This window comes from Camelus bactrianus, chromosome 14 (genome assembly GCF_048773025.1).
Source record: "Camelus bactrianus isolate YW-2024 breed Bactrian camel chromosome 14, ASM4877302v1, whole genome shotgun sequence".
NCBI classification, from domain to species: domain Eukaryota; kingdom Metazoa; phylum Chordata; class Mammalia; order Artiodactyla; family Camelidae; genus Camelus; species Camelus bactrianus.
The window spans coordinates 13,543,643-13,556,416 of NC_133552.1; the positions used below are offsets into that span (position 1 = coordinate 13,543,643).

Below are 12,774 nucleotides of genomic sequence, written 5' to 3' on the forward strand. Positions count from 1 at the left end.
AGTAGGACTTTGTTACGTGACATTGATTTTTAACCAAGGCTTCCTGGTTCCTACCAACTGAAGACAGTGCTAGTGATGTTGACAGGGGCTACTATTTATGGAGCACTAGATACATCCAGGCACTGTCTTAAGAGCTTTCTGCATATCATATCAGATAATCCTCACTACAACCCTGTAACACGGATATAATTATTATCCCTATTTTACAGATAAGCAAACTGAGGCACAGAGAGGCAAGCAAACTGCCCGGGGAGACACAATGTGTGCTGGTGAAGCTGAGATTGGAAGCAGGCAGTCTGATTCCAGAGCCTGCACTCTTAACCTCTCTATATCGTCAACTTGATAGACTATATTGGTTCATTTACTCACTCATTAATTCATTCTATACAAATATACAGAGCACTTACAATTTGTGGGCACTGGGTGTCAGGAATGCAACAGAGTCAAGAGGACATAGCCGCTGCCTTGTAGAGCTTGTGCTGAATACGCGCATTCATCAAAAATCACACGAATGAACATAAAAGGGCAACTGAGACACCTGTTACAGGAGGGGCACTCAGTGCTGTGAACACTTATAACCCAGGGACATGAACTGTGGGAAGATCAGGGAAGACTTCCCCAAGGAAAGGAAAATTAAAATGGGATCTGGAGGAGGAGACATAAACAGGTGAAGAGAGGAAGGACGCGTACTCAAGGCAGTGGCCCTGTGGAAGGAGGGCACAGGGAGCTGAAAGTGGCCGCTCAGGCTGATGGAAAGTACGGCTGCGGAGGGCAGGGCCGGACCCTGTGGGGTCGCACAGGCCGTGGGAGGAATTCTATTGGCCTGTGTCCTGATAGCAAGGGGAAGCCCGAGAGAGGTTTGGCTGAGGCTATGTCAAGATAAAATGTATGTTTTGAAAAGATCCTTTTTGCTTCAGTATGGAAAACAGACTGGAGGGGGCAGAGCAGATATGGGATGACCAAGGAGGAGCTCCAAGGAGGAGATGATGGAGAAGGATGGTGATCGCGGTGATGGTGGTGATGATGGTGATGGTGGCGATGGTGGTGATGGTAATGACAATGGAGAGGGGTGGGAGCTGAGAGGTATTTAGGAGGTAAAAATCCATAAAGAATAAACTAGGTAGAGTTGAGGGAAGAGGAGTTACTTTTGTAACTCCAAAGAGCTATGGCTTGTGAAACAGGATGGACAGTGGTTACAGTCTCTAAAATAGGAGACACTGAGAAAGATCAGGTATGTGGGGAGGAACAAGGGGTCTGATTTTAGACATGGTGAATCTGAGGTTCCTTTGAGATAGTCAATAGAAACCCTTAAGAAGGAAGCTGGAATCTCAGAGAAAGGTCTGGATAGAGTAAAAGTTGAGATTTATGGTCACATGGGCAGCAAATGCAGCCATGACACAGGAAAGGCTGCCCATAGAGAGGGCAATTGGAGGTGGGCCCAGGAGGACAAATGTTGAGAAACTCCAACACCAATCCAAAGCTGGTCTGAGGACGTCCTGTGATGGAAACAGACAAAGCAGCCAGAGAAATGGAGGAAAACCAGCAGATGCACATAAAGAGACTATTTCAGGAAGAAACAGCAGAGGAAATGCTGCTGGGAGGTCAAATGTGATGTGGACTTAGAGTGTCAGTTGCACAGATGCACAAGGAGATCTTTTGTAAGCACGGCCAGAACTGTGTGGAGAGACTGATGGGGCTAGAGGCCAGTCCGCAGCGGTTGAGAAGAAGGGAAGTGAGAAAATGTAGAAAGTGATACAGACAATTCTCTTGAGATGTTTGATAATAAGGAGAGAAGACAGAGAGACCATTAGGTGAACAGGGAAGAGTTTTGATGTTTTCATCCTTGTTTTTAATGAAAAGAAATTTGACTGTGTTTAAATGCCAATGTGAAGGATCCAGGGGGGAGGGAGAGATTATTAAGGAATAAAACAAAGGGAAAGTAACTTGGAACATAATAATCATCAATTCCCAGCCATTGCCTTTCTGAACCATAGATACACTGCTTGATGTGGCCAAGATATGGATGACCGCCTTCTAAAATGGTAATACAATGTCCCTAATAAAGCCATTTATTTGTGGCAGATACTTCCTAGAGATATTGTATAAATTATTTCAATCCACCACATACTCTACTGATCTCCTTAGCATCCAATTTAAAATTTAGGGCAATCTGGGCACTCCTATGGGTATTCATGTTACAGAATCAGTCTAAAAGTGGGATCAAGAGGGCCTTCAAATTTTCATAATTGTAATGGAGGTGCCACAAAATAATCTGGGAAACAAATGCTCTCGGTGTATGCATTCTGTACTATTTGACCAAGTTTTTAGAAAACATGTAGGTACTGAACAAAAGATAACAGGGTAACCTATACAATGACATAACTGGAAGAGACAGGTTTGTCCTTGAGAGATTCTAAGAAGATCTGTCACCCACACAAACACTGAAGGCACAATAACTCCCACAACAACAGCATATGTTTTCTTTGACAAAAATCACCTTCAGTGAATTACGCTATATGAAGAAATAGTAAGCAACTGGCATGTCAGTACCCTAAGACTCTTGTTCTGCCAAGCAGGGAAAAAAAGATATATACATATATGTATATTTAATATTTATATATAAATACATACATATTTAAGTTTATTATAACTTATTAACACAAGCTCAGAAAAGAATGACTACCTAACAGTCTATAAAAGGAACTTCTCACACTAGAAAGTCTAGGGCCATAGAACGAGGAAATGACTCTGAAATGACGGTCTTTTGTGGTAGGAGCCACGGAAGAATGAGAGAATCATAAGGCAGTGAAAATAGTGAGGTTGTGTAAGGGTTTAAAAGGAGGTCCTGTAGATTCCAGGTCTACATTTCTCTGAACACAGGACCTCTTGAAATTTTCTTCAAATCCAGCCTCTGTTGACCTCATGACTAGGATATTATTCATGTTTGGTATCACACTAGAAATCCTGGAAGGCAGGGAAATTCCAGAAGCAACACCAATTCTTCTGTAAGTACAAAACTTGGAATGCACCATGATGATTGATAAGTGGGAGTCGACTGTGGTGCTGATGTCTCTGAGGCGATCAAGGTGAAGGTTTTCAGAGGAATTTCCCTCCAGCAGGAGTGGCCTGACTGTACGTACACCCAACCTGGGTACAGCTCAAGTGCTTTATTCATAGGTTACTTCTCATCACTGCAGAAGGTGACCTCACCATTTGGGTTCAGTCCCTGTAGACTCATTATAATCCACAGTAATAAACAACTCATCCAAGACATTGTTACATTAAATGCTCAAATTCTTTAAAAAAAATCTTTTTAGCGATGGCTAGATGCATAGAACAACACAAGCTTCCAATTTGTTAGTGACCATCCTAGGGCATTTCCTTGCAACTGGGTGTCCTAGTTGTGTGAAGAAATTGGCCTGGTATGATAAGAAAATTTGTCCAGGATCAAGGAAGTCCTAGCTCAGTCACCACTACCTTGACAAGTGACTTATCTAACAAACATCACTAAATCCAGGGGAAGATGGCATTAGATAGAATTAAGGTCCTTTTTAATTCCAATCTTTTCTTATCTCCTCCAAGGGGGTATTGAATCATCCTCTTTTAATATCTTTGGATACCTCTTCCTGAAGGCATCATTTTATACATTCACAAAGTTGTTTCCTAACCAACTGTTAGAACATTGCTGGGGAAATTCTGTGGATACAATATTATCAGGTGTACTGAGCTGAATAGTTTCCTTCCAAAATTCATGTCCACCTGGAACCACAGAATGTGACTTTATTTGGAACTAAGGTCTCTGCAGATGTAATTAGTTAAAATGTGGTCACACTGGATTAGGGTGAGCCCTTCATCCAATGGTTTGTAAGATGGCCATGTGAAGACCCAGAGACAATGTGAAGATGAAAGCAGGAACTGGAGCAATGTATCTACAAGTCAAGGATGTCCAGTAGCCACCAGAAGCCATGAAAAGGCAGAGAAGGATTCTCCCCTAGAACCTCCACAAGAAGCCCAGCTCTACCTACACCTTGACTTTGGACTTAGAGTCCCCAGAACTGAGAGAGAACAAGTTCTGTTGTTTTAAGCCACCCAATTTGCAGTGCTTTGTTATGGCACCTTAGGAAAGTAATACACCAGGTATTGCCAACCTGCAGCTGGTAATGACTCACCTTGCTCTCATGGTAATAGACAAGGACTGTTACAAATACTCCAATATCTCAGACCTTCTGAATATAATCAAACACTTGGAATTCAAGATCCAAGGTGATAAAATCAGCTCTGATGATTCCTGGATTTCCTTCTAGTAGGTGCTAAGAATTACATTTTCAAAGAGGTAACCTCTCCTTTTATTTAAAAAGGTAATATCCTCTCTTACAGACACTACATGCCTCTCTCTTGAAGTTGTAGGCCTTCTGGAAGGGGGACACTTTTTGCTTCCCCCTTACAAGAACTCTTTGCCTGAATAAGAAATGATCAGAATTGAAAGGGACCTGTGATACAGACTCCCTATTTATGAGATTCCGCCAAGACATGCACCATTCTGAATTCCATCGTGTGAAGCAATTTTAGAACGCACCATCTAAGGACGAGCATCGGTGAAACGGATGAAAATAGTGGTGATATTCTCATAAAGCTGTTAATTTAATTGCAAAATATGAATCTCTAAATGATAAATGATGTGAAAAGGCATATTCCTTCAATAGCCCCAAACTTTCATCAGATTTCTAGACTTAGCGCAAAAAGAGGCAATGAAAGACTTCCCAACAGCACATTTTAGAGCCCAAACTTTCAGGAACACATAATATTTCTACTTAGATTTCTTAGTTGCATGCTTAATGTATCTACGCTTATGAATTTCAGGAAGCAGAGTATGGACATCAGATTTTTCTATGTCATTTAAACACAAACCAGTCACTTAAACACATGATACACTCACATTGCGTCAGCTGTTGAGAGTAATTTTATCCTGCTGGTTGTGCCCAACTTTGGTTATAGCATCCTGATAACAGGAACTGAAATGCCTTCTCTCCTTCATTCAAAAGACCTTTTACAAAGCATCCAGAGTGGTCCAGGACACAAGCCTGAAGCAGACACGGTTTCTGTCTTCAGGCAGTGAGCAGGCTAATGAAGGAGACAGACCCATAAACAAGTGAGGCAACATGCCCAGGGTACCTGGAAGCACAGAGATACAATCGCCTACTGGGGAGAAGGCACGATGGAAAGTCTTTAACAGAGGCAGGAGTGGCTCCTGGCCAGGGGTGGGGTGAAGAGAAAGCCCAGGCTTCAGGGCACAAAGACAGAGTCCTTAACTCTGCTGGGAGCTGCTTCCTGGCTAAGTAAGCCGGAGAAGCAAGAGAACTCTCCCAGCCTTAATCTCCTTATCTGAAAAATGTGAGTAATACCATCTACAACACAGAATTATTATGAAGCTAGAATGAGGGGATGTATGCAAAGCAGAATGCCTGGTATATAGTAGATGCTCAATAAATGTTTATTCTCTTTTCTTTTTCATCCCCTTGGAAAACCTGTGTGAACTAAAAGAATATAATAACCACAAGAGCTATGAAAATAGCAACAACAAATTCATATATGGTCAATATCACTTACTTTTATACAATAATCACTATCCCGAATGCTAACCATTATACAGAACAACCTTTCCCTCTCACCACAATCAAACTTTCCATAACACATATATGAAATTAATCTTCAGAGAACAGAGATTTTATCATTTTGGGGCCTTGTTCAAAAAACTTTCAGTGACTATGCATTTATCTTGGCAAGGTTTTAATAAAAATTTTGGCTCCCAATCAGTTTTGATGAAGAAGAAAAAATATATTTATAAAGATGAGCATTTTTTTCCCCAGTGCCATTCACTTTGTCTGAAATACCTTACCTTCCCATCTGTAGCTATCAAATCCTAGCTCACAACCAGTCTCCATGGAGCTGCCCCAGACCGTTCTCTCCCACCCTCTCCTGACCTCATTGCCTTGCTAACACCACACTCCCCAGTGTACTGCTACTTTCGCTGTTATTTTTTTTAACTTTGTATTACTTATTTCAAAACTTCATCTTTCATTTTACCCCAATTGAATGGTAAACTCTTTGAGACCATAAACCACATGTTAGAACTGAGCATAATCTTTTGCACACAGTTGATATTTATGTATTTGTTGGTTGGCGAGAATACATGAGACATTATGATAGAAAAAGTTAAGTCCTATTTCAGCATGAATAGCAGTTAGCACAATCTGACTTCTTTCAGCATTAAAACAGAAGGCATTTCTGAAAACTCAAACTCGAGATGAATTAAATTACTGGCATAACTTCTTCCTCTATGGAAGTTAATTTCATTGTGAAAAACATGTTGAGTAGCAATAGAATTGTATAAATAAACTATCTCAGAATTTAAGCAAGTACTTATAAACAGCCATATTAATAATGATAGTGATTATACTTTAGTCAACAACTTACTTAACAAATTATTCAGAGTCCCTAATTTGTACAAGGAACCACACTAACTAAGATCCACTGGGAGAGGAGATGAATAAAAGACTGGCCAAGTCCTCAACACTCAACACTTTAATGGAGGAGACAGACTTGAAAACTTTTTACAAAACAACTTAAAGAAGCAATATGATATAACTAACCTACTGAGTACTGTATGTGATTAATTTTAATTGGGAGGCCTCAGGAACCACCTGTCCCCCTCCACCCCCTCCAAAAAAAAAAAAAAAAATAGAGAGAGAGAGAGAGAGAATGAAGATAACATTTGAATAAGACCTGGAGAAAGAACTGTGACTGTAGACCAACATGGCGGAAGGGGGTTCTGGGCTATATGATCAGAAAGAACAAAAGTTATAGATATGAAAATATACCTTCACCCCATTTTTGCTTCTCTCAGTAGATGATCTAACTTGCTACTTCATGGGAAAAATAAAAGGCCATTCCTCTCTTCCATTTCAAAACTGTCTCGGTCTTTCCCTCCTATCTTAAAAATCTCCCTCATTCTTTCCCAAAACTAATTTCTCCAAATCGTTCTGGATCCTCTTGCTGCTTGTCTACGATCACATCTTGTTCTAGCACTTACCCGCCTCTCTCCTTCCTTTCATGGCCAAATTTTTGAAAGAATGGTCTATACTTGTTATCTCTACTTCAGCTTTAATGCACTATTCCGTTACATAAGGTTAACTGCCTCTTAAATCTCTTTTATTCAGTAAAATAAAATGAAGTAAGGATTTACTTTCTGATTTCCTCCTTCCTTTGTTGTAAAATTTCTTTAAAAATTTATTTGCTATCTTCAGGGAACAGAAATGTATAGCCTCTGAATAGGATTTCTCATGTCCAGATAGTAAACTGTCAAGCAGCTGAGACTCTGCGGAAGCATTTTCAGTGAAGAAGCTGTTATTGCAGTGATGGATGAGAATTCTGAACCTTCAACACGCTGTTCTCTCACTGTATCGTTCCCTAACGCAGAGCTCTTTACAATTCTTCAGATGAGAACAGGTAGGGTAAACAATTCATCTTCAGCAACAGAAAAGAGGTATTTTTAAGGAAATTATTTCATACAAGCCAGGTCCTTAATCTTTTTCAGAAGATCGGGTAAGGTAAGACTGGGTATCTCGACACCTGCTGACACACCTAGAGAAGCATCTCAGTCCAGTCCCTGGTTTCTGTTTCGATTGCCTGGCAGTTTCATTAACTAAAGGCATAATGGCTAAGATGGCTTCTCCTCTTATATACAATAAATAGCCAGAACTCTCCAGAACTTACTTTGTTCACCTGGTCTGCCTTCAAGTTTATCAGGACCCATTTAACCACCTATACTGATTTCAAAAATGCAAAGAATCACCTATGTGCTTTATACACATTAAGTCTTTTCGCGGACAGTGAGTATTATACACACTATTGTGTAAACTGCTGGGCAATACATGATCTCAGCTCATTTTTTCCGATTTTTCCTTTGTAATGAAACTGCAGTTCATTGAACAATCCAATTACCTCCCTTTCTCTTTTAAAAATAAATTTTTCCTACACGCATTCTACTTGTTAAAAACGGCTCTCCTTCAAGTAGACAGAGTTCTGTATCATGACCTTCTCTTCTGTCCTCCTAAGGAACAGGGTTTACAGGCCTCCCAAATGCATTGGAGCTTCTAGGAATTCCATAAATATTTGTCAAAGGGCTGATCTATATGTAACGATATTGTTAAAAATTTCCATAAAGATCACCAAATGAATGTTTTGACTAATGAGCAAGTGGAACATGTCAAGCCCACCTCTTCAGACCCCTCAGAGGGGTCGGGTCAAGGCTACAATGGAGACCCATATTCCGTATGTCTAAATATTTAGAAGTGATACACCAAGTTAAACTATTAAATAAGGTCTCTACCTCCAATCTCAACAAATATACCTTCAACCACCTGGAGGTACAGGTACAAATTTAGAATTTTTAGACTCCTTCAGGTTCCACAGCACAGCGTGATGACATGGAAGGGCCAGGCCACACCCTTCTCTCCCCATTCCCCAGTACCAGGAACACCTTGATGGGCCTTGAGCACCTGTGTGGACATCCTACCCACCTCAAACGACTGCCCCTTAGCCACCCTCCAGGCTATGGGTACATTTTCCAGTTTTATCCTCCTCAGGACATGCCTAGGGATAAGGCCCATGTAGGCCCTAGAAGCAGACCTTAAGCTGTTTTCAGGAAGGAAATTCCAGAGCTGGGAGCCCAGAGCATGAGGGTGAATGAAATGAGGGCTTAGGCTGGGCACATGCTCTTGGCCCCTCAGATCTGCATCCTGTGGAAAAGTGTGGCCAGAGGAGGGTCCTCTAATTCCCGAGTGCCAGAGCAGGGCCTCTGTTGCCCACGACTAAAGGCGATACTGGATAATTTACCAAAAAGGAGTATTTACCACATCAACCTCCTTATTAGTTAATATACTAGTTGAACATAAATACATGAAAACCCCTGAAATTCCAATCTCTGATCACCTGAGTTCCCTCAAGGTCTATAACCCAAGGATCTAATATTTATCTGGATCTACCCGACAGTCGAGATTCTGTGCTTGCTTAACAAACTCATATGAATTTACAGAATTCTACTCTCATGCTAGAGGGAGTTAAGAAGACAGCGAGGAGCAGGAGAAAGAGGAAGGAGGGCAACATCAAGTATCAAAGACAAGACCAGACACGTGGGTCCAGAAGAGACATTTCCCTTGTGTTCTGTCACTTGTGTGGGGAAGCAGATGACGCCACGGTTAAGCATCTGATTACAGCTTGCTCTCACTAACCCACACATTCATGTAGTACACTCGATGGCCTTGTGACACCCCTATTCCAGCCACTGTGTACGTATAAGTCAAGCTGAATCTTGTCAGCATTTAAGTTGAGGCTGATGACAGCTCTCCCTGCCCCTCACCATCATTTATTTGCTGCACTGCAATTTCCACTTTACTTAGCAAGAAAATTAACTTGTTAATTTGAAAAAAAAAAAAAGACTAATAAAGAATTCTCATCACAATATACATATACATACTCCACAGGAAGGGAAGTATTTCAACTGGAAATCTTATTTACGTGTACTTACTGAGATTGTACCATTGTCTAGACCTATGGACAGTCTTCTTGTTTCCGGGTTAAAAGACATGCATGAACATGGAGCTGAAAGAAATGAACATGTTGGTGAAATTAACAAAACGATGATTCTCATGGATTCAGGAGTGACTGACGAGCTAAAAGTGTATGGCTATTTCTTTTCCCCACTATTTCCTAAAAAACCGTTCATTTAACTCCCACTTGCCAAAAAATAAAAACAGTGATTTTACAAGCAACCCCTAGTTTTTCAGTTACCCTTTTAATGAATGGAACAAATAAGACATTCTCAAACTGGACAAGTTCCAAGGGGCGTGGTCTCGGCTGTTCTGTCAGGATCAAGTCTAAATTTGCTTCACTAGATCAACAATATTTTGTGCTGTGGAATCCTTCAGTCACCAATCTCTCTCTTCTACACAGACCACATCTTTAATGGAAATAACCTCTTTTCTGAACTAGGGAAACAAAAGGAAGATCTTATCATCCCCTATTCTCCCATCCCCAAGTATAGAAATACACTTTTTTTAATTCAAAAAAAGTGATTTGGGGCATGCAGACTAACAGAAGTCTTTCACTCTCAGTAATTCAAGGGATATGCTGGAGGCTGCCAGTTGGAAAAAGAAGGAGGATTTGTCTCAATCTAAAAGAGAGCCAACTTGACACACGGCCAGGCTCCAGAGGAAAGAAATCAGGTGAGTCGGTCTGCCCAGTCCTGGACAGGGCCTCCCTGTTCTGCAGGACTGACTGCTACCATTACAAGCCTGAGGGAAACATGCTTGGAAGCCACATGTGGCCAAAAAGTGCTTGCTGAACAGCCAAATTCCAGTTCCCAGTCTTTTCTACCTATGCTTGCTTGTAAGAATGGGGGCTTTCTAGCAACTTATTCTATACTGAAATAGTGTTCTAAAGAGCCCAACGTAATTTTTAAATTTCTCCCCGCATCCTCACTGTCGCCCTGTAGGTCATGAACTACCCACCATCATAATCACAATCAGCATCAAATATTTCATTCTTACTTCTCCCAGTTATGATTAGATGTCTTACCCAAGGTCACCCAGGGAAAAAAAAGTTGGCAAAGGTTCAAAGACAATTCATACACACAGTCCTATTTTCAAATACTCAGCTTAGATTATCTTTGAACTATAAACTGCAAGTTCTACTAACAGAACCACTTCATAAATATATCACTTGGTAACAATTTTTTCATCCTCTATAAAAGGGTCCTGAACAACAACAAATCTTCTAAACTGCATAAAGTACTTTTTTCTAATTTTCAATTGTGATATTAGAAAATAGAACCCCTCCTCCGACCACCACCACCAGCTTCCACCAGTAAAGCAGAATATCTTCTTTTGGTTTAGCCGCAAATTTAAACTAGATTTCCAACAGGGGGAGGGTACAGTTCAGCGGTAGAGCGGACGCTTAGCGTGCACAAGGTCCTGGGTTCAGTACCCAGTACCTCCAGTAAAAAAATAATAATAAGTAAATAAACCTAATCATCTCTCCAACCCCCAAAAATAAATAAATAAACTAGATTTCCAAAAGAACACCGCTGGAAAAAAAGCCATCAAGTGATATTTAATGCACTGCCCAAAGAAAGCCAGTCTTACTTGCCTTTGGCCTTATAAACTATGCTGGCAAAATTTCTACACAGATGCTAAGGTGCCAGATCTCATAATCCCATAACATGTGTGCAGGATTAAAATTTAATCATTTCATGGAAAACTATCATGTTAGCTGAAAAAAGGAAAAGAAAAAAATACACTGATGATAACTACATAAAGTACGCACTCACATAAAAATGGAAAAACAACACAGTTCTTGTGTTCGAGTCACAAAATTACTTCTGTAACATTGTCTTTATTTATTATTTTGCTATTCCCATTAAAATTTCTAAATACCTAACAACTTATAAGATATGCACATGAGCATGAGGCAGAACTTGATTTCAGCCCAAACGGCTATACACAAGTGAAAAATAACCTTATCACTTAGCTGCCTTCCTGATTATAAAAAGTATTTGCTGTGTGATTTACTAAGTTCATATCTGGTTATGTAATAACTAGAATATTCACTGATCTTTGAATGTGACTTAAAAGACTTTTTTTACAATACAGCACAAGTGACCCTTAAATCTACATTGTTACTTCTTTCTTATCTTTCTTCCATTTACTAAATTGCTTGTTATTCTTTAACAAAAATTTAGAATGCTAATTATGTTCAAGGCAGGTGATGAAATGATATATAAAGTACTATAGCTGTCATCAAGGAATTTATAGATTGTGACACCAACTATATGTGGGAACTATAAAGACTTGTCCCCGATGTTACCTCATTGGTTCATACCACTTCATACTGATGGCAGGAAACACTAGAATGCAAAAGGAAAGACCTTTCCTACAAAGGACCATAAAGGAAGTTTTAACAGAAATTCTGTTGTTGCAGGACCCATATGCTTGAACCCAAGATGGCTGTAGACAGGGGACTGACAGACCCAGAGAGCATTACCTCCCTGGTGCCCCCAAAGGTGCAAACACCCCTTTGAAGAGGCATTATGGTAAAATACCAAGCCACCCTGTGTGTGTGTGTGTGTGTGTGCGCGCGCGCGCGTGCATGTGTGTGCACAGACTTTTGGTGAGTGAAACTTATGTTCCCCAAGCCATTTCCCAACTGTGACGCTCCCATAGGAAGAGGCCTGGGTTGGTTATCCATAGGCCCTGCAGGGCCAAGGAGAAAAGGAATGAACTGAAAGAAATACTGACACCCGTATTTGTTGTTACAGTAAATGTCTTTCCTTTTGGGGGTTGGAGAAATAGATACATAGACACAGGGATCCTTCTACTAAAACTCACCAGAAATTAATTTTAAAAAAGCAACCTCTGAAAGTCTAGCGCTGTGGCCCATACAAAATAAGCTCCTGTCCGTCCACGCGAGAAACTAGCAAAGGGCAAAACTGTCTGGGGAAGGATAATAAAACACAGTAAAGTAATGGTACTTATGGCCAAATGGTAAAGGGACTCCTTCAGAAAGAATAAGAGAGGAAACAAGCAATATAGGACTTAAACACAATATCTGTATCCAGGATGCAAAAATTGGATGTTTCCCTAATAGAATTCAGCTGTAAATGCTCTAACACTAGTAATTCATTAGTCGATGAAGAAACACTTGGGTCTCTCTGGTGGC

General features: G+C 40.5%; 1 protein-coding gene across 2 annotated transcripts in view; it reads right to left on the minus strand.

Moving 5' to 3' along the window:
- Nucleotides 1–12,774, minus strand: part of WDFY2 (WD repeat and FYVE domain containing 2) — a 149,895-nt gene that overhangs the window by 64,642 nt on the left and 72,479 nt on the right. For both annotated transcript variants that reach the window (XM_010951440.3, XM_045514071.2), the window contains one exon: nt 9,587–9,660. In XM_010951440.3, coding sequence (XP_010949742.1) covers nt 9,587–9,660 — 74 coding nt within the window. The remainder of the gene's footprint in view (nt 1–9,586; nt 9,661–12,774) is intronic.